The sequence below is a fragment of the Bactrocera oleae genome, chromosome 2 (genome assembly GCF_042242935.1).
Source record: "Bactrocera oleae isolate idBacOlea1 chromosome 2, idBacOlea1, whole genome shotgun sequence".
In the NCBI taxonomy this organism is placed as follows: Eukaryota; Metazoa; Arthropoda; class Insecta; order Diptera; family Tephritidae; genus Bactrocera; species Bactrocera oleae.
In genome coordinates this window covers 37,999,671-38,023,336 of record NC_091536.1, presented here as the reverse complement: position 1 = coordinate 38,023,336, position 23,666 = coordinate 37,999,671, and the positions used below count along the sequence as shown (strand labels likewise).

General features: G+C 37.3%; 1 protein-coding gene and 1 long non-coding RNA gene across 5 annotated transcripts in view; both read right to left on the bottom strand.

The window, feature by feature from the left end:
• lovit (loss of visual transmission) overlaps positions 1-23,666 on the bottom strand; it is a 232,637-nt gene that overhangs the window by 52,430 nt on the left and 156,541 nt on the right. For 3 of the 4 annotated variants that reach the window (XM_070112985.1, XM_036377032.2, XM_036377027.2), the window contains one exon: positions 4,701-5,158. The exons of the other annotated variant lie outside the window; for it this stretch is intronic. In XM_070112985.1, the coding sequence (XP_069969086.1) occupies positions 4,701-5,158 (458 nt within the window). The remainder of the gene's footprint in view (positions 1-4,700; positions 5,159-23,666) is intronic. 4 annotated transcript variants of the gene reach the window in all.
• LOC118683677 (uncharacterized) lies at positions 11,012-11,990 on the bottom strand. The gene is made up of 4 exons (XR_004979504.2): positions 11,865-11,990; positions 11,422-11,789; positions 11,182-11,322; positions 11,012-11,127 (listed from the first exon to the last, which is right to left on the bottom strand). It is a non-coding gene; the product is annotated as an uncharacterized lncRNA (long non-coding RNA).

The window sequence follows — 23,666 nt, the reverse complement described above, 5'->3', positions numbered from 1 at the left end:
TTTCGGCGAATATTGAATGTTGAATTAGTTCACAACATTACAATTAGTACACAACATATTCTCGCAACATGTTGCTACCGACTATAAAAGTTTTGTTCAACTATCGGTTGTTTGTATCACCTAAAACTAATTGAGTTAGAAGTAGGGTTACAAGTATATACACATAAGTGATCAGGATGAACGAGTTGAAATCCGGGTGACTGTCTCTACGTCTGACCGTCCGTCTGTGCAAGCTGTAACTTGAGTAAAAATGGAGATATCTTTAAAAAACTTGATACGCATGTTTCTTGGTACAGTAAGACGGTTGAAATTGTAGATGGGCGTAGCTGGACCACTGCCACGCCCCAAAACGCCATTAATTAAAATCAAATAAATTGCCATAACTAAGATTCACAATAAGATACCAGACTGTTACTGGATCACACTAAGGAGGGACGTCTGCAGTTTACAACTTTTTAAAAGTGGGCGTTGTTCCCGTCCCTAATAGGTTTAATGTGCATACCTCCTAAACTGCTAAAGCTATAATAACAAAATTTACTGAGAACAAATATTTTTAGCTCCTCTATCGACAGTGTGAAAATTGGTGAATTCAGGTGACAACCCCGCCCACTCCCAATATAACCGTACTGTTAAAAACTACTAAAAGCGCGATAAATCAAACACTAAATACGCCAGAGGTATTAAATATTATCTCAGTGGGCGTGGACCCATATCTTGGGATCGGCTTAACCGATTTCAACCAAATTCGGTACATAACATTCCTCTCATATTTCTATGTTATAGTGCGAAAATGGGCGGAATTCGGATTGCAACCGCGCCTGTTTTCTATATAACATCATTTTAAATTCCATCTGATTCTTTCACTTTCCATTATGCAAGTCAAGCAACAATGATTGTATGGGCGTAAAAGTTTCCGTGCATAATGCGTTTAAAGTGTGCCACCTTCTGACCAAAATATCTAAATCGAACCAAAACTGTTCAAGCCCCTAGGTACTGAATATGTGGACCCCAGTGCCTATTGTTGACTTTGTACCGAAAATATCGGTCAATGTGTGATATATATAATTGAAATTCATATAATAAAATAAATGAATGAGAGTCTCGATAATATTTTGTCTTTGTGTGAAAAATGGGTTGAATCGGATCAATACTTTCCTTAATATAAAATTTTGCCAACAGCTGAAGTAATTCCCCAGGCTTTGATCCTTGCAAGTTGCGGAAGTATAAAATGTTCGGTTACACCCGAACTTAGAACTTCGTTACATGTTTTATATATTATATTTTTTTATATTCATTTTTATTCTTATAAATTTGTGATTTTATATAATAACTTGATGCTCCCGTGTCTGCAATTATTTTACAAATTTGGCCATTAACTCTGTCATGGAGGAAAATATATGGCAGAGTTAGTTTTGTTCCAAAAAATTATCCTTTTTAATATTATTTATATTGAGTACTTAGTTGTGCGCTGGCATATGGTCGTTTATATAAAGTATTCACTCGTGTATTTTTTATTTATGTCATAATGTGGTCGGTTTTGGACTCGAATACTTGAATCGACATCCATTGGGGTAGTTCTTGGCTAAATATTTTGTTAAAATGGCCTTTGATTGTAGCCTCTTTTAAATTGGGTTGGTGGAACCGTAAATTATTATTAACATTCCCGTTATTGAAATTATTAGAAACGCTGTCACTAATGATTCGGTTTTTTTTGTTATGAATATACGCAAAGCATCCCGTGTATTTTTTGCGTTTAATTCTTTAGTTATGACACTATCCGATCCGTATCGAGTCGTTCCAAAATGGCATCGAAATTAAAAACCATTCGGTGATTAGATAATATGTCGTTAACATCATTTTTAACCTTATTTCTCATTATAGTTAATATAGCAAAATATGTACGACTGCTTCTAACATACAAACTCATTGCATTACTGGTTGATTCTCTCCAAATAAAACATTTATTTCGTTTTCCACAAAATTCTGGTAGTGACTTGACCACCTGAAGCGACTCATCACAATTGATATGTGGATCGATCACCTCTATTTTATAATCAACGACTGTAGTCGATTGTAGTAAGTCCTGTAGCTGCTTTCGCAACTCCTCTACCTCCAATCTAAGAGAAGCATTTGTTGCAGTAATTAGTCTATCTCAATATTTAGAGTCATTTTTTAATATTTTAGTTTTCGTATGTTTTAAATTTTGTTAATTTTTTGATAACCTTCAATAGCGGCTTGTTATTTTTTTTCTATAAGACCCTTATCTTGTTTGGTTTCTACTATAACATTTTAAGATTTTTAATAATTTTATCTCACCTATTGTTGTCTGAGGCGTCTGTAATTTTTCTCAAAGTTTTGGACATACTGTTTTTTTATTTGATTTTATATATTTATTTACTCCCTGCTCCTTATTTTTAATATATTTGTGGAATCTTCCTGTTCCATTTTTTAAATTTTGTTTGACCCTTTCTAGGAAAGGAAACTCTATTATTCTGGAGGGTCTGGAGTTCAGAATAGCAGAATTCAGTTTATGTTATAAACCCCTTGTTGTGGTAAATCGCGGTTTTAATAAACTTTTGAATTAGCCACCTTAGTATTTTTGTCCCTCGTTCTCCTTCGCTGGCAACGCTTCGGCTTACAGTGCAATGCCTTATTGCTTTACCGACGCTAGGGGTTTTTTTCCCCTATCATAAATATATAATATATATCTCCTCCCGAGAGGATACTTGTTTGTTAAATTTTGTGTTTTCGACACGCGCCACTGTCCACCTGTCTAATCTGTTATCCTTTCGGCTAGGGATACTTGAAATTTTCTCCCTTTATTGGGCAAGGATACGCGGACACGTGCCCCACACGTTGGGCGCCAATTAACTTCCCTATATAGAGAAGGATTAAAAAATATTGGTTTTCCGGAAGAAATGAGAAAACTAATGTTTCGGTTGTCCGAATGGAAAAACTCTGTTTTCAACTTATTCTTATTTATACATTTTTTCTTATTTACTAAGAGCTATTTCACAATAATGATTGATTCTTAGAATAAATAATTCAATAAATTATAACGCAGAACGTTAAGCGTTCTGTGTAGTTTACAATTATCTTCATGTGAGGGCCACCAGCAATATTTTGATAAGAATGGATTATTCCATTCAGAAAGGAAAAAGCATATTGAATCCTTAAGTAATTAAAATATTAATAATCAATGCGGCTGCATTATTACAAAGCTTAAATGACATTTTGTTATCGTAAAGCTGCTGTATGGAGGCTGCCGTTAACTTGCCTGTATATCGGATGTATAATGGATTGAATCGGATCAATAATAATGTATTGTATAATGTATCTTTGTGCTTAAAATTGATAAAACTTGCAGAAAACTTGCCCTAGCCCCATATAACTAATATCAAAATTTTCAAATATCTAGTCGAATGTATTATATGTGAGGTACCTTAATGAATGTTAGTTAATAAGATACAAATTTGATTGTAGTCCATTCACGATTTCGTTGAATAATGAACGTAGAATTCTTTTCTAACATTTAATATTAAGTTTTCACAACGCCTGAAGGTATTTATCCGGCTTTGATCCCTGCAAGATACCATTGACCCCATGTAGCGTAGTACTTCTGAAAAGAGAAGTGCTTTTTTAAAAGGCACTAGAAGCATCCGCACGATTACGCAATTCAAAAAAATTCGGTGATTGTAGTTTTGGGTGGATTCATGGCAAATGAATTCATTTCATGAAAAATACGCGTAGGCGTAGAAAGGGAGAAAAAAAAACCGTCTTCGTTTTCAACCCTACTCTGTGATGTTTGCTGAATGGAAAGTGACAATGGGAGGCACCTGGTAGAGACGACTGATATATGACTGATGTACAATGAAGTAGAGCCAGTACTATAGATATCTTTTAAATCAATATTTTTCAAGAAATTTTGTTTTTTTTATGTTTTTTTTTATTGGTAGAAAAGAAACAATATATATATAGTATATGGTACATCAGTTAAACAACTTTTGTTAAGTTTTTTATTAAAAAAAAAACATTTTTTTAGGAACTATGTTCCTTTACTGTACTCAGAATTTGAACTAAAAGTTGCAATTAAATATACTTAACTCCAAACCTAAGTTTGCCGCTGCAACGGGGATGGAGTTCGCTGACCTTGCCACAGTTTCGTACTGCACGTGTCGCAACTTTTTTGATTTGATTGGTGTCATATCGCTTACTTTGTATCGAATTATTTTAATTTATCATATGATACCCTTTTAAATGTGTGACGTGCTTAACTTATAACTAACTAACTTATCAAAACTATACATGAAAATTATAGTATTCTACAATTATTATATTATATTCAATTGCCATCTTGTGAATCTTGTGAACGGAACAGATAATAAAAAAATTGCGATTAAAAATCAGGTGTTGATCATAATTTAGAGTTGACTATATGTTTCAAGGCTGACTCATGAAAGAATTATAACAAAAAACTTTGTTCAACAAAAAAGAAAATATTATGGGGTGGTCCACCTTTAACATTTAGATGTACGAAAAATAAATGTTGGTCGATTCTCAGATCTACACAATAAGTACATCAAATTTCATCAAATTCAGTCCAGCCTTTTCAGAGGAGTTTGGAAATAACCACCGTAGCACGAGGATTTTATATATTAGATTATAAAAATCATTATAGAAAATAGAATTTAACGCCTTACCTTAATTTTTTAATTAACTTTTCTATCACCAACGAATAGCAAGCGCATGATAATGAATACATAGCCATTCCCCAGCAACCAAAGCGTACTCCTTCTTCGTATTTTATTTGTGAGTTGCTGCCTTCAAGACCCTTTGGGTCGCCCATATATACAGCTTCACCAACAAAGTCCGTAAAATATAGAGAGTAGCAGACATGAGCCATCCAGCAGAACAAGTTTGTTAAGCAAATCATTCGCAAAGAATGTGGCATATATATAATAGTGTATAAGTAGTGTGATAAATTTTCAACGGTCTGAGTGGGAGTTGTGTTATTAATACTCAATTTCGATGCCGCCAAGCTATCTTGTGTAATATTTGTTTCGTAAATCACATTTTCTTCCCTTTCTTTAAATGCAATCGATCCCTTTGAACACTTTCGGTTTGTGAAACGATCTTCTATTTCCGATATATCATTTATCTTTAATTAAATGTAAACAAAATTTTATATTTTACCTATTTGGTATAAAACAATAATATACTACAAGTATAAACATACCGAAAATAGCAATATTTAATGATTATAGGCTAACTTATATGTACATCGAATTTATAACGGCAGTAACGTCATAAAAATAAATTTTCTGAATGACAGTTAACAGTGCATTAAAAAATCATCTTCTGTTGCACATTGTACAATAATTTTAAGTCATTAAGAGAAATATCAAAGCTATATAGCTTAAGTGGCGAGAGTCTACTGATAGATTTAATGTGGATATTTCGCAAAGTACTCCTGTGTATTTACCGAACTAATTAAGAGCATTACATATTTTCGCTTTAATACATGAGAGAAATCAAATAATAATCACGCCCACTTCCCATGTACTGGTTTTGAACGAACAGTTCGAAACTCCTAAAAGTGCAATATTTTCCCATGTAATAACACTTTAAAAACCAAAACCCTTAAGTTTAAATATAAGTTTCTCATAGCAAGCTGTAATGTGGATTTGGGCGAAAAATTTACAATAGCCATGGCAGTGCCTAATTTTCGGTGCAACTTTATATTTTATAACCGGTTTAAATGAAATTACGGTCTGGAAAAATGCAAGGATCCATATCGGCACATGCTGATACACCAGCGGATTACGGTCATTAATTATGGCTCTAAGAAGATGAACTTCGGTCTCCTCAACGGATACGAGAGGGTACAGAGCCTAACCTATAGCGCGGGTGGAGTAGACGCTTTCGTGTATAGAAGTCGAAAAGACCACATACGACAAACTGCACACTGGCCATGGAATGAATCGATAGAACCTGTTCCACCTGAATTGTTGCTCAAAAGGTGAAATCGAGAAATTTTCACGACTGAATAATACTCAGAAAATTCTTTAAGTATATCTATATCGAGCTTGATTTAAAATTAAGAGTAGCCGAAGTTGCGCTTTTCATTTGGAACTTTTACATAAAGAAGTCAATTAATCTCTTTTGCGAAAATAAAGAGGACTATCATGAATCGTTAGATCAATTCTTCTCAATGGGAAAATACGCCTTGGGAATTTTCCGGTAGAATGCGTAGCCTTTTTGGACCTTCTGAATAATCTTCACCTGGTATGATTAATCTGCTCGTTTAGAGTTATTGCAGCGCAGCTACAGAGCGTCAAGGTATATTGCAGCTAACTTGCATTCAACTGTGAAAACTACATTATGTTGGGAGTTCGTCGAGCGGGGGAATCGGACAACTGCCACATCAATAAAACACCATTCCCTTTGTACAAATATGTTAGTATGCATGTTTGTGTGTTTGAACATATGTGCAATTTGTGCCTTCTTGTTGTTCCAGAGTCGCATAGGAAACGGACCTATTTTTAACAGTCTTTCTCAAATTGATTCTGTTTACATAAAAATAAATTTAAATTCATGAACTTGACAAAACGTAAGTGTTTTGTTTTCGAAAGATTTTTTGTTAACTATCATATTTTCGGTTGAAATGTATTTTAACTCTATGTCACCTTACTGGACAACATCTCGGACGAATTGATATAGTGATACCTTATGTCTATGTGTTTTGACCTGTTATGGTAAACTAGATTTGTGCCAGATTCTGTGCGCTGATTGTCACCATATAATATAGGCGTCTCAAGTGCAACGCTTGTTTGGCCGCTGACGATAGGGCCATATACTCAGCCTACTCGGCCATTTTCTTGAAAGTTACGAAATTTTCAAACATCTCATCCTTTGACTTAAGAAAAAAGGTGAAAATACGCGGAGGCATGTCATCGATGAAAGTTAAAAAATATTATGAGCCACTAAGAGAACGCTTCTCAAATGGACCACATGCGTACGTCGGTATGCACCAGCTCCAAAAATTGTTTGGCTCGATTTTCCGACGCCATTGGAAACGGTTGAATGTGGATTTTACTTTTCATACACATTTGCACTGCGCACAGTCTGAAAACTTCACATTTTCTATGCCAAACACCATTTTATTTTTGGCGTTTACTCATTAAGAATCGTTTGTCATCTCCTATTCCTATATCTATATTATATAGGTATATAATATATACTGTTCAGTGTCTACAATTAATAAAAAGTTGTGTGGTTTTATGAAACCACGGTAAAAGTGAAACTTATTTTCATATCGTAGACATTAAATGAATATTTTTTGGAATAATCGTTTTTCGCTGACATTAGTGCACTGTAGGTCGTAATGTTTTACACAACTTAAGTATTTTAAATATTGGCGAGTCTCTATTTTCTTCTGACATCTTTCACATGATTGATTGTTGTATACTCCATCTTCCGGTAGAAAAAATAACTAGCGAGACGAATCAATCGACTAAGGTTCGCGAATGGCCTAATATAGTTTCATGTTCCCGGCAAATTTTACTAGATGTCACTACGCGCACTTAGTAAGTAAGAAATAAAATTTTCACTGTTTTCATATTAAATGCTGACTGTTGATATATAATGTTCGTACGGTTCACCAATAATATTATTAACTAAATTATTTTAGATTTACGGCAAAAATTGAAGTTTAACTATTAAAAACTTAATTTAAATACGGAGTTATTGTTGTTATGACTACAACGCCAACTATACTACTATCATAGTCTATACACTACACGGTCAGCTGATTGGTACGAGCGCCGCCATAATAGATTGGCTGCAGTGATACGAATAGCCAGCATTAATTTTGTTGTTCTTCTATTTTAAAGTGTTATTATTTTATTGATATTAATTTATTATTATATTTTCATACAGTTAAGTGAAAACTCTATAAACTATGGAGAGAAGTGTTATGAATAATAGTGCCAAAACATCTAAAGCACACGTGGGTGCTGAGTAAGTTATAATTCATATTATATAATAATTTATATAAAATATCTTTTCAAAATGTTACTATTATTTTGCATACTGAAACAATTTAAATGTAAAATTAATTATTAGATGTGAAAGATTTAGTTACGTAATGAATTTTTGGTTTTTACTTTTTGTCAAAAATGATGTGTTGAAAAATAAAAAATAACAAGTAAGGAAGGGCTAAGTTCGGATGTAACCGAACATTTTATACTCTCGCAAAGTCAAATGGTATACTCGTTTGAGATTTCTTTGTGGATTGACTGATATTTTCGGTAGAAGGTCAACTATAGGCACTGGGGCCCACATATTTAGTACTTAGAGGCTTGAACAGTTTTGGTTCGATTTAGACAATTTTTGGCCGCAAGGTGGCATACTTTAATTGCATTATTCACGCAAAGTTTTACCCCGATATAATCATTGTTATCTGATTTGCATAGTGGAAAGTGAAAGAATCAGATGGAATTGAAAATGGTGTTACATGGGAAGTAAGCGTGGTTGTAGTCCGATTTCGCCCATTTTCGCACTATGACATAGAAACATGAGAAGAACGTTATGCACCGAATTTGGTTGAAATCGGTTAAGCAGATCTCAAGATATGGGTTTTTACCTAAAAGTGGGCTGTGCCACGCCCACTGACTAATTTTGAACGCGGTTCCTATAAAGCCAATTTATACCATCTCAGAGATAAAATTTAATGTCTCTGGCGTGTTTAGTGCTTGATTTATCGCGCTTTTAGTAGTTTTTAACAGTACCGTTATATGGGGAGTGGGCGGAGTTGCCACCCGATTTCAACTATTTTCACACTGTAGGTAGAGGTTCTAAGAGCATTTACTTCCAGTGATGTTTGTTATTATGGCGTTAGCGGTTTAGGAGATATGCATATTAAACCTATTAGAGGCGGGACCACGCCCACTTTTTAAAAAAAAGTTTTAACTGCAGATGCCCCTCCTTAATGTGATCCTGTGTACCAAATAACAGTCTTGTATTTTATTGCGGAGCTTAGTTATGGCAAGTTATTTGTTTTTGATTAATGGCGTTTTGTGGGCGTGGCAGTGGTCCGATTACGCCCATCTGCAATACCAACCGTCTCACGGTACCAAGAAACATGTCTACCAAGTTTCATAAAATATCTAAATTTTTACTCAAGTTAGAGCTTGCACGGACGGACGGACAGACAGTCACCCGGATTTCAACTCGTCTCTTCATCCTGAGGGGCATCTGCAATTAGAACTTTTTTTTAAAAAGTGGGCGTGGTCCCGCCTCTAATAGGTTTAATGTGCATATCTCCTAAACCGCTAATGCTATAATAACAAAATTCACTAGAAGCAAATGTTTTTAGCACTTCTATTGACGGTGTGAAAATAGTTGAAATCGGGTGGCAACTCCGCCCACTCCCCATATAACGGTACTGTTAAAAACTACTAAAAGCGCGATAAATCAAGCACTAAACACGCCAGAGACATTAAATTTTATCTCTGAGATGGTATGAGATGACTTTATAGGAACCGCGTTCAAAATTAGACAGTGGGCGTGGCACAGCCCACTTTTAGGTGAAAACCCATATCTTGAGATCTGCTTAACCGATTTTAACCAAATTTGGTGCGTAACGTTCTTTTCATGTTTTTATGTCATAGTGCGAAAATGGGCGAAATCGGATTACAACCACGCCTATTTTCCATATGACACCATTTTAAATACCACTTGATTCTTTCACTTTCCACTATGCAAATCAAGCAACAATGATTATATCGGCGTAAAACTTTGCGTGAATAATACGTTTAAAGTATGCCACCTTGTGACCAAAAATTTTCTAAATCGAACCAAAACTGTTAAAGCCCCTAGGTACTGAATATGTGGACCCCAGTACCTATAGTTGACCTTCTACCGAAAATATCAGTCAATCCACAAAGAAATCTCAAACGAGTATACCATTTGACTTTGCGAGAGTATAAAATGTTCGGTTACATCCGAACTTAGCTCTTCCTTACTTGTTAAAGTTATTTATTTACACATTGTTTAATTTTTCTGTTTATTTTATTTTTAACTAGAAAACGATCGAAGCCACCTCCAAAAAGTTAGGCAGAGAGACAACGAAAATTCAAATTAAATAGGAAATTAATGAGAGATGCAGAAACAGCTAAACGTTATTAATCTGAGTCTATGCAGCAATGTACATTACGACGAGTATGTGAAAGCCGTGACGGTCTTAATAACTTTGATTCTGCTAAAATGATTCTAATACATAAAGCAACACCTTCCAGTTACATCGAATCCGTAATTACTGAACAGTTGGCGCTATCGAGTCCTAATACAGGACCTATAATCATACAGCTAGAAGCAGTTATTGAGACTCAATAAAGTATCAAAGTTATAAATAAAAATCATCAATTAAATAAACTACATCAACGTCTGCCAAACTTCAATAACTTGAATGAAATTCGCCAACTTTCAAGCCAATCCACATCGTCTTTACATGTTGTCAATAATGATATGCAACAGGAGTTGAATCAACAAATTGAAAATGGAGATTTCTATGAGCCTGTATAGCAGCAAGACCTTCGTGATGATGGTGGCGAGTATGCAGAGTCAGTCATTGAAGATGAACTGTTGAATGATGAAAATGATTTCAATTTAGAGGAGATTCCACTAGCGGACATCAATCAGCGCATACAGTATTCTGAAAGATGTTCGTGAAAAATCCTTTCGGTCACGTTTGTAATGTTTGTGATCGCTTATGGTTTTTAAATGATCTGAAAGCTGGTCAACGAGAAGTAGAAACTCTACTTCAAAAAATTACGGTACGTCAAAATTGTATACTTTTATCTGATACCTTATTAATCCTTGTTACAAGTATATGACATTTTTTGTAGAACTTTACTGACGTGGCTGAAGTCAAGATGTGCAAAACATGCAATGCCAGTGTTAAAAAAGGCAAAATCCCGCCTTTGGCAACTTTTAACGACTTTGAATACCCAGAGAGGCCAGCGCACTTACCAGAATTAGACATCATTGCTGAACGATTAATTTCACCACGGCTCCCTTTTATGCAGATACGAAGATTGCGCCATTTCAACGGCCAGTTCGCTATAACTGGGCAAATAATTAATGTACCTGTTTCAGTTAACAATATGATAAAAATTTTACCTAGACCACTCAATGGTCAAGAAGAAGAGTTTTGTATTAATGTACACATCAAAAAAAAGCTTATTCATAGAACGAGTTGTCTTCACGGGCTGGTCAAAAGGGCTGTCATCAAACAATATTTAACATACTTGGTCCAGACACCTTTATACAAATATTTTGAAATAAAAATAGATGATTCCTGGTTCACAACTAATGATAACGTTATAATTGATTACAACGAGTCTGCAGATCACACGATACCTGTTGACCCTGAGTCCGTACAAACAAGAATGAATATTGATGAATTAAGTGAGCACATTACAATCGATGACAGTCTTACAGCCCAACAGCAAACTGTTTTGTGGAACGAATATAAATTCTTTCACATCGCTCCAGGTGAAAATACGATCCCAAAAAGTTTACTATTTGATACTTAGGGCAATTCCGTGTATTCCGGGGCGATATTACAGTGACACCATTTATGATGGCAACCAGTGAATTGCGTTGTTCTGATAGACGGGGCGTGATACCAAATAAACTTCTTTATACGGCGATGTAGATATTGCGTCTGAGGATTTGTAATGGTTTAAAGATAGGGTTCAAACACATCGGCACAAACAACAATATCTCTAAAGAGCAAATTTTATCAGAAGATTATATTAATATCTGTTTAGAGAGCAACTTAGCTTTTATGAAATCTATACCTAATTCTGCAGCTTATTGGTTGGCACGTAAGCGGGATCTGTTTGCAATGATGCGCTAGTTGGGAAAACCAACCATGTTTTTGACGACTAGCGCTAATGAAATAGGGTGGCCACATCTTTTACATCTTCTTCATAACTTAAAAATGAAGGAGAAATACTGACAGATGAGCAGATTGAAGCATTAAATTACTTTCAAAAAACAACCTTGGTTAATGAAGATGCCGTATGTTGCGCAATTTATTTCAATAAGCTAGTGAATATCATCAAGATAATTTTACAATCCAAGAAAGTAAGTCCGTTTGGAAAATACAGAGTTGTAAATTACTTCAAACGTATTCAATTTCAACATAGTCCGCACGATAATTTATTATTATGGTTAAATAATGCACCAAAGAATGCTTTGGATAAAAATTATGAAGAAGCCATTGCCTTGATTGATGCTCTTATCTCAGTTAGCTCATCAGAAGCTTCTGAACACATAAAACTTCAAACTCACAAGCATACTTTTACTTGTTATAAAAATACTCGAGCGAATACTCGGCAATGTCGATTCGAGGCGCCTTTCTTGCCTATTCGGAAAACGACCATTGTTATACCACTAAAGAAAGAAAATCCGGAATTGGAAAGACTGAAATTACGATACAAAAATATACGAAAGAACTTACAAGATGATGACTACGACAACATTGAAGATTTTTATCAAGCTAATCTCATAATATCTGATGAAGATTACATAAATATTTTACGAGCTGGAATAACTCGACCGCGAGTATTCATAAAACGGAAACCTTCGGAAAAGTGGCATAATTGTTTTAATCCTTTTGTTCTGAACGTGGTTGGCTCCAACATGGATTTTCAATTCATCACAGAAGAATATTCATGTGCCCAGTACGTCGTTGATTATGTCATATATGATAAGACAAATAGAGGAATTAGCAATTTGCAACAAAAACTCGTCGAGATTATGAATGAAAATCCAGATTTTGATATTATAGCTGCAACTAAGAAACTTAGTGTCAACGTACTCAATAGTATTGAAATGTCACGTCAAGAAGCTGTTTGGTTTTAATTACGGGAGCCCATGTCCAAGACGTCGGTATCTATTGATTATATACCGACTTATTGGCCACAACAGCGCGAACGAATTAGAAAAACTCTAAAGGAACTAGAACAACTTGATGATGATGATATGCGCATATGGAAAGAAAGTTGGTTCGACAAGTACGAAAAGAGACCCGTTGAACTTGAAGACATCACTTTAGCCCAGTTTGTTTCACGGTATAACGTCACTGCCAATGGAAAGGTTAAACTACGAAAATTTCCCAAATTTCTACGGTATCGAAATTATGATATGGGAAAAGAAATATCAGAATATAAGAGGGAAATGGTTACTCTGCATGTTCCCTTCAGGATTGAAGAAAATGATATTCTATCAGACATGAAATTACGTATTTTTGATGAAAATGAAGCCGTTATAATGGAGCGAAGAAATGAATTCGAATCTAATTTAGATATTGTTAAAACTATGGAAATTTGCGCACAATTATGTCGGCAAGAAATTGAGCTCAACGATTCACAGGATCATCGAAATCAAGTTAATGTAGAAGAAATTCGTGATCCGTATCAACACCTTCTTCAAGATCCTAATTCAAGAATCAACGATGACGTTGTATCAGCGGCAATGAGTAAGCTCGGAGCAATATGGAAAAAGAAAGACAACTTGATGGAGACTCAAGAATTTCTCGAGTTGATGAGAAAATCAAACGCAAAGCAGTTTGAGTTGGCGCAAGATATTATATGGTTATTGAATTCAGAAAATCCACTCCCGTTACAATTATTTTTAACTGGTCCTGCTGGATGCGGGAAAACATTTCTCATTAAGCTTATTATGGAAATTTGCAATCGGTTTACAGATACGGATGGTTATTGTAACGCTTATCTTGCATGTGCATCTACAGGGAAGTCTGCAGATGCTATAGGAGGCACGACTGTTCATACAGCATTTAAAATCTCACTTTCGAAATTTCAATCACCATTATCAAATGAAATCAAAGGCCTCTATAGATCTTTATTCAAGTACGTTAAGATGATAGTAATTGATGAGATCAGCATGATCGGGGCGGAAATGTTAGAACGTATAGATTCAAGACTGAAAGATATAACTGGCAATTTTAATGCTGCTTTTGGTCGTTTACATATATATAATTCTCATCGGTTATTTGAGGCAATTGCCACCCGTTAGAGCTACTCCTATTTGGAAACAAAAGATCCAACGAATCGATGGTCAGCAGTTGTGGAGAGGAATCGCTTTTTATGAATTAAACGAAGTAATGTGACGAGAAAATTCTGAATTTTTATTACTGTTGACAAAGATTGGTAATGGAGATAAGCTGGAGGAACAACAATTGCTAATGATTGAATCAAGGTTTTGTTCAGATGGAGAATCGGAAGAACGCTGTCCTAGTGGAATTCGTTTATTTAATGATAACCATTCAGTTGATAGTTATAATTTAAGAATGTTAAGCACATCTGATGAAAGGTCAAATTCCATTGGTGATGACGAAATAATAGGATGTGATGGTGATCGCGAAAAAGAAAGAGTTGCTAGAGTGAAGCTTCATACACTCAATACAATCGACACAGGAGGATTACCATACGAAATTATTTTTGCTATAGATAAACCGTACATGATAACAACAAACATCGATGTCGCCGATGATTTAGCCAATGGGGCACTTGGTAAATTGTCATATGTTGAGTTGAATACTGAAAATGAAGTCTGCGAGTTTGGCTTCTACAATTTCCAAAAGGAGTGTTAAAGCTCGTGGAAAAGTAGCTGGCTACGCAAACGCAAAAGGAATCAGTACAGAATTAGTTCCTATCAGCCGTAGGTCATTTTCCACTCAAATCCACAACGCAATGAAACGATGCTTCTCTTGCGCAATGAGTTTGCCAGGCTTTCTACGGTTCATCTTACTACGATTGATCACATTATTCTCAATATAATGAATGAAGGTAATATGAATAACTTTTCGCTTAATTGCCAAAGTCTCCTGGCACATGCACGGGATCTTCGAGGAAACATTATACAGAAAGCACATATTTTAATGTTATCAGAAACATGGCTTCGCAACGAGGTATCGATTGAAATTGGCAATTTTAAATGTATATCTCAGTTTAGACGACCAGAAATTAATCGTGGAGGGGGAGTCAGTATTTACCAACACGGTAACGATACTTACTTAAGAAATGCCCAGCAATTCAGCCAAACTCATTCCCAATTTGGGAGACATATGTACTGCGAGATGTATTATACCTAATGGTCAACACATTGTTCTCGTTACAATTTATATTTCCGCCAATCAAAAAGTTACCGATGTGATAGATTTTATTCACGAGACATTGTTAGCTTATACTGAGGGTGGATCGAAGCTATTGAAAAAACAGTATCATTTACTGCCACTATTACTGATTGGCGATTTTAATATAGATTTTAACAAAAATTACGGATTGAGATTGATACAATTTTTAAAATCTGAATTTGATTTAGATATTGCTTCTAATAGAACACTAGGGACGACGAGATATGGTACAACCATTGATGCGGTGTTTTCACGATTCGTGAACCATGTATCTACTTGTACTAAAGTTCACGTGTCATATTTTAGTTACCATAAACCTCTTGTCACAGTGATTAATAATAATGACACTATAAATCTAATTATAATTAATATGTAAAATTATAATAAAATTTCATGATAATAAAAATATAATATTAATAAAATAAGTGAATCTTCCTAATGATATATACATGCAAGATCTATTTGAATGTAAAATGTTCGATGTATAATATTGCACCGATTATTATTGAAATTGTAAATAAAGTAAAGATATAAATATTCTCTAAGTATTTTCATGAGTGCGGTTATTTACCCTAACATGTGATGGTCTTTTTCAATACGCTTTAATTAGCTTCTGCTGTATGTCTGTTTGTAACCGATACTTTTGATTCGTTTTGTGCCTGTTCGTAAAAACTATTTGTGAGGAGTAAACTCCAGTCGTGCGTCGGAGCTGACACACACACTTTTTTGTAAGCTTTATCAGACTGCCACAATTTAAGTCACCATATCTATTATGCCAAATTACTGCACTGCGCTGCACCAAAACACGCGTTGTTAATGCAATCAATTACAAACAATTTATTTTTCTTCTCTGCTTTTACAATTTGTTTACCATTCTGGCTTACGATAGCGTATTCGTTGTTAAAGCCTACTGTAAAACTGCGTTCGGTAGTTCGACTCAACGATACGAAAGTTCCCTTTATTTGTCCCTAACATTCAAAACGTTCTACAACCTTAGCTCACACAAATCGGCTTGAACTACAATGTCGACTTTGCCTACTGCGCGTATAACATTGTTGTCGGCCAACACAATATCCTCTGATTGTGAGACCTAATTTGTATAAAGATTACGTGAGCCACTCATACATATGTGCCGACGCGCCGCGGACCAGGTACCATCTCGAATATTTTAGAACACCCACATCTGTCGCCGCTAAAACTATAAACGATTGTTGTGATTCTGCCGATTTCCTTTTTACTCTATTTCTGCATGAATTTTCATAGACCTCGTTGGCCACATTTATAACATTTAATATGACTCTTCTCCTCTCGCTTTTTCTCAATCGGCTTTGTTGTTGCCTGTTGTTCACTGTAATGCTCCATTTTAGATGTATTGCTTCTGCGAACTCCTTTCTCTAATAACTTTATTATTAATATCTCAAGAGAAGGCAGACTATCGCGTGTTTCCATGGCTATCACGAAGTTTTCATAGCTTTTGGGCAAGCTTGAAAACTGTATTATTACTGCCGGCTCTTCACTGATCCTAATGTTAACCTCCGAGAGCTCCTGTTGAACAAAATTTATTAATGTAGCTGGGCATAGCGTCGGTTTCTATCATCCGCGAACCAAGCTGCTGCTTGTAAAGCGACACTTTTGTTACTGGCCCACAGGGTTGATGCACCTCTTTTAGCTTTTTCCAGGCACTAGCTGAAGTTGTACAGTTCTTTATATAGTACAATTGCGACGGCTTCACATTCAATGTCATCATGGCCAATGCTTTGTTATCAAGCGAATCCCAGTTCTCTTCATCTGCTGCTGGTCGCTGTCCCCCAATCACATTTCACGCCTCTGCATGCACCAGCACGCTGCGCATTTGGATGCTCCAGGTATCGTAATTATCTTTATTTTATTTCTCAATCTGGTAAATGGAACTCATTGCGATCGCGTATCTTGTTTGAATTTAAAATGAATGCATGTACTATATCGGACTTTAAATAAAAAAAATAAAACGGGGGACCCACGTGCTTGCGCCCATAACCTATTGAAGTTCCGCTTTATTAAAAGTATGTTCCAAGAAAAACCAGGTAGAGTAATAAAAAAAACTATACTCGTGTCCGCTTTGAATATTTATGTTAGTATGCGTGTTTGTGTGTTTGAACATAGTCGCATTGGAAACGGACTTATTTTTACACAATAAATATAAGGTTGTCAAATAGCTCCCTTCCGCTTCTTTGCTCTTCATTCAATGCTTTATAAAAAGTGTTACAGTGATCGGATTTAGTTAAAATATGCGCCGTTTTGTTCGATGATCTGTTTCCATGTAGACGGCAACTTCATAATACCTTCCTCGTAGAAGCCCCGTTCCTTATTTGCGAAGAATTCGGACAGCCACTTTTCACAAGCCTCTTTTGAGTTCAACTTCACACCACCAAGGGCATTCTCCATGGACAGGAACAGGTGGTAATCACTTGGCGCTACGTCCGGGCTATATGGTGGATGCGATAAAACCTCCCATCCGAGCTCCCGTAGCTTCTGACGAGTCATCAACGAAGTGTGTGGTCTGGCGTTGTCCTGGTGGAACACTACACCCTTCCTGTTGGAAAATTCTGGACGCTTCTGGTCGATCGCCTGCTTCAAGCGGTCCAGTTGTTCGCAGTAGATGGTAGAATTAAGCGTCTGGCCATATGGGAGCAGCTCATAGTGGATTATTCCCTTCCAATCCCACCAAACACACAGCAAAACCTTCCTGGCCGTCAATCCCGGCTTGGCCACTGTTTGGGACGATTCACCAGCCTTCGACCACGACCGTTTTCGCTTGATATTGTCGTATGTGATCCATTTTTCGTCGCCAGTCACCATCCGCTTCAAGAATGGGACGAATTCGTTCCGTTTCAGCAGCATATCGCAGGCGTTGATTCGGTCCAGAAGGTTTTTTTGCGTCAAATTATGCGGCACCCAAACATCAAACTTTTTTTGTATCCAGCCTTCTGCAGATGGTTCAAAATGGTTTGGTGACTAACTCCCATCTCCTGGGTGATGTCACGAGATGCCATATGCCGGTCTAACTTGATGTATTCCATGATTTGATCGGTATTTGTCGTCACAGGTCTTCCGCCGGCTGGCTTATCCATGGTGTCGTTTTCACCGGCTCTGAATCGTCGAAACCATTCCTCCGCGGTTCGAAGTGATAAAGTACCATCGCCCAAAACACCATTAATCTCACGGAACGTTTCTCTAGCGGATTTGCCTTTAACGAAGGAAAACTTTAAAATAGCGAACTTTAAAATAGTGAACTCCATGTTTACACGTCTATAACTGTTGAACGCAATATCCAAACTAATCATGCATAGCGTTGTTTTGTAGGTTATGTCAAGACCTTTCAAATTATGTATAGTGTTGCCAGATACGAGCTCTGTAGCGCTTTGTACATAGCCGCGAAAGGAGATATTTGACAACTTTATATATTCGGACAAAATTTTGCACAAATGGTGCTTTAGGTATGCCAACTCGAGTCTAAAATTGTCAAAATCGGAAAATGTTTCTTTGATGATAGTATACCCTCGTATCAGAAATGGGTTGAATCGGGTCAATACTTCCCTTATATTGTTTGATATTTCATCATGGAAAAACTTACCCCTGAAAAACGTTTAAAAATCTTTCAACTTTACTATGAAAATTCACGTTCTGTAAAGAATAGGTTTCACGCGCTCCGCTCAACTTATAGTCAACATAATCGGCCTGCTGATGATATAATAGTTGGATAATATTCGACCGAATAGATCACGTCCAGCAAGCAGTGAAAAATATATAACGGCTGTATCTCAGAGTGTACACGAAGACCGTGGAGAGTCGATTCGGCGATTTGTTTTAGCATTGATTATTTGATGAAACATTTAATGGATTATACTTCCGTTACTTGACTTATTTTGCTTTGTTTGCGAGATTATTATTTTTCCCTTCCCTGTTTTTTCAAGAGAATACAAGCAAAAAAGCTTTTGTAGCAAAATGCCTGGAACGGCTGGGGAATTGGTTGACCAATTCGATTTGATGAGAATAGACTAAGGCCAGATTCCGAAATATGTCTTCTTCTGCTAATATCCCATTAATGGACGCAATGGTAAAAGGGATACTCGAGAGAATAAGTACACCAAGTTTAAATAATTTGAATGAACCTGGCCATAGTGAGATTCTAAATGCGCAAGAGATTGTAACATAGATAGAATTTTCAAAGCGTAGAATGGGCTTAAAAATACCCCAAAATACTTTTAAATGTTACGCACAGGACACAAAATTATCGTTTAAAACGATACCACATTTGAGTCATATAGTGATCCACTTGTTTTAGACTCAGATCTAATCTCGACTCGATTTAAAATCGAAAATGTCAAAAGATACCCTATTAGCCCAGCCCCACAACAATTTACCAACAATTATCAAGAAGATGATCAAAAATTTGATTTCATATAGCGATGGATAGGGACAAGCAGAGTTACGTTTCGTATATTACTGTAGGATCAAGAGAGACAGAGCAGTGCACGCTCACATTTTCTTCCTTTTTTTCTCTCATAGCCTTTTAGTTCATTTTTACTATTGAAAATGGTTCAAATAACAAACGAAATTACAAATTAATTTTTTTTCTTGTATTTTGAAAACTTAAGGCTTAAAACCTATTATAATAATTTATAGAAAACCATATAAATGGTTACAGCAACGTTTTTAAACGCGAAAAAAAATTCTCCATTAAGAAAAAATCATAACACTATTGCGCATGCGTCTGAAGACATGTTAGCGCGGTGTTGTACCATAAGTGCTGCCTGTTTGTTTGAACATCTGGTATCGTTTTTCGATTCACTGGAGAGTAACACTAGGCGAATCAAGGACAGCTATTGTGTGCTTAAAACAAAAAAATCCATATGATATGCCATATGTATGATATATCTCAGTGAGTAGGTCGTTTGCGAGTTTACTAGCGTAACGCGAACAGTGATTTCTTGATCATTCCGTAATTTCGTTCAAAGTGAACAAGGACATATTTTGTGAGTTTTCGTTTTAATAATAACAAATTATGGCAGGAAGTGACACAGACTCTGAATATGAAAAACTAACATCCTCAGCTCGAAAAGCACTGCTTAAACAACAAAGTAAGGAACAACAGGCACCAGATGCAAAGGTTGAAATTGCTACAGAAGATATTCGAAGTGTTGATCCATCACAATACAATCAAGTCCCTGGACCTTATAAAATTAGGACAATAGAAACAAGTAAGGAAGACAAAGTTCGAGTGTAATGGAACATTTTATATTCTTGCAATTGGCAAGAATCAAACCCGGCGAAATAACGAAAATCATTAATGTAATTTATGGAAGTTTAGGTAATTCTTCTTATCTGTGTGTTCGGTGTTCCCCAATAGCACAGCATAGAGATAAGGAGCCTCACCATGGTCGGGGGTACTGTAAAAGCCTGGATCAAGGAGTCATGCGTCGCGTGCCGAGGATCAACCCGGCTGGGGGCCCTTAAATGGCCCAGTCTAAGATAGCCTTACTTGCGCAGGGGGGGCTATGCGCAAGCGGACATACTTTCCCCCACACTCTTGGGAACTTATGAGCCAGAACAACAAAACTAACAAATTTAAAAATACAAGGGAGCCCGGATCTCCACAAAAAAAGCCGGAAGGAGCAAGTTGCTCCATAAAAAGAGCAGTGTTCGGAGCGAGCTCTGCGACTACTAGAAGGAGGGCAGGAGCGAAGCTTGATCCCGAGGAAAAGGCAAGCACAAGAAAATGGGCAGAAGCTAAAGCTGGTCCCAAGAAAGCAGTAGCGCCGGAGGCAGTATTACCCAAACCCTGTAGCCAAAACACGGCAGCAAAACAGAGGGAGGGGGGATGCTGCTGGATGTGCATCTGCCAGAGAGTGGACTGCATTTAGCATTCAGGACTCGGCAAAGGCAAAGTATGCGAAGAGACAAGCGCCGCATACTTACTAAGTTTGGTAGAGTTAAAGCCGCCAACGAAAGAGGAGCTAACGAAGAAGCTCCAAGCATTGATTGACTGAGCGAGAGCAGTTATACCCAATTTCAAGCTGGAGCCGCCGGAAAAGGCAGCCAAGCGAAAGAGGTCAGCTGAAGAGGCTAAGCCGTCAGCCAAGAGGCCGACGACAAAGGGCGTAACGCCTACAAAATCATTTGCAGAAGTGGCCCGGAACCGAATTGTCATTGGCATTCTGGATGAGAGAGATCCCGAAGGAAGAATCCCCAGAGCTCAATGGAAATGGGTGCAGGCTGCGCTGACAAATGTGGTGCTGGAAGTGCTACTAAGCAATCCGGGTTCGCCACCGTCATGCACAGATGTCGGCTGGTACCAGGTACAGATCAAAATGATTGCTTGCGACGACGAAAGATCGGTCGCTGTATACAAAGCTGCTATAGCCAAGGTGGGAGAGGTATACCCCGGGGCAAAATTGGAGGCAGTGGACAAAAAGGACATACCATCCAGACCAAGTGCAAGGGTATGGATCCCGGCTACACCATCACTAGACCAGATTATGCAGTTTATAAGAGCCTGCAACCCGAGTCTACCCACGCAAGGGTGGAAGTACGTCAAGACATTTGAGGACAGCGTAGCAGATTCTACGTGGAGACCAAAAGGGTCACGATGCAGATTCTGCTGTAATTAACGAAAGAATCCATCAAACTGCTGGCGAAAAGTGGCGGGGAGTTAAATTTCGGGTTCACGAAAGTGAGGATAACGCCCTACAAGTCGGACGCCGATGCTGCAGACCATCTGGCATCGGAGAAAGAGATATGCGAAGTAGAGGAAGATCTTATGGAGTCCCCGAGCGACGCAAAAATTACAGAGCAAGGTGAGTGTTCTTCTTCTTGGTCTGAGCTTGCTGCCAGACTCTCAAACTTGTATACTGAGAGAGAGCTTTTATGCGACTCTCAGGAAGACGCAGATATAACAATAGTTAATACGTCTTCTGCAAATTAATCTTCATCACAGCAAGCTAGCTTCAGTAATTTAATTAATTAACCGCGTGGCAATGGAACATCCTGAATTTGTCCTCATTCAGGAGCCATGGGTTAATGGAGGGCGTATTTGCGGACTGAGGGCACCGAGTTATATATATAAGTTATTTATGGCTAATTGTGAAGGTAAAATCAGAGCCTGCATAATGGCAAAGAAAAACCTAAACGTTTTTATATTATATAATTACAGCAACAACGACACAGCAGCAGTAAGCTGGGAAACGGTCACAAGCAGTTACCGGCTGGTGTCGTGCTATATGCCATACGAGCAAGAGCTGGTGCCACCTCTGATAGTGAAACAGGTATTACGGTATAGCGAGGCATCCAAGTGCATGACTATACTTGGGTGCGACTCAAACGCGCATCACATAGTCTGGGGCAGCACAGATGTCAATGACAGAGGTGAGTGTCTCTTTAATTACCTACTAGGTACTAAGTTACTGGTGTGTAATAAGGGAAGCACGCCAACATTTATTACAAGAAACCGACAAGAAGTGCTGGATATCACACATGTGTCGCAAGAACTATTTGACAGGGTAACCCAATGTAGGGTTCTTGAAGAACATTCCTTTTCGGCCTTTGCCTTTTAGGCATTAACTTCAGGAATCATAGGAAAACGAACTGACAGGTGCACAAGCAAGAGCTGGAAAGTATCCCTATGATTCTACCGTTTCAGCCCAATAGTAAGTAGCATCCCGATATCCTCGTTAATCGACTCACATAATCTTGCCGGCAAGCATTAGAAGTGGCTTGTCCAATAACACGAATTAGGGGTAGAATTAGGGCCCCCTGGTGGTTTCTAGAATTTAAAAAGCTACAGAAAGCATGCAGAAAGAATTTAAGCAAAGATTATTATAGATAGGTCATACAAAAAGGAAGTTAGGAGAGCAAAAATAAATTCATGGAAACCTTTTTGTAATGATATCGAGAACACGGCGGAAGCGTCTCGACTTAGAAGAATAATGGCACAATCGGTGCAAAGTATCAGTTATCTTCAGAAGCCAGACCGAAGTAGGACGGTATCCAGTGAAGGGTCCCTGGGACTACTAATGGATACCCACTTTCCAGGCAGCTCTGAAAGCCATGCTGCTGAATATACTCAAGACAGTGGAGCAGATATGGACTCCACTCTTATAAACATAGTGTCAGAAAGCAACGTACGCTGGGCAATAAATAGCTTTAAGCCCTTCAAGTCGCCGGGACCAGACGGTCTATTCCCGGCTAAATTACAGCAGTCGCAGAATTACATAATGGATTGGCTAATTGCCATTCTTAAGGGGGCGCTGTAATTAAGCTATATCCCTTCGCTTTGGAGGGAAGTCAACGTAATATACATACATATGCAAAAGCTCGCATACAAGTGCAAAAGACTTCAGGCCAATTAGGCTCTCCTCATTCCTTCTAAAAACGCTGGAAAGACTACTAGAATTACATATAA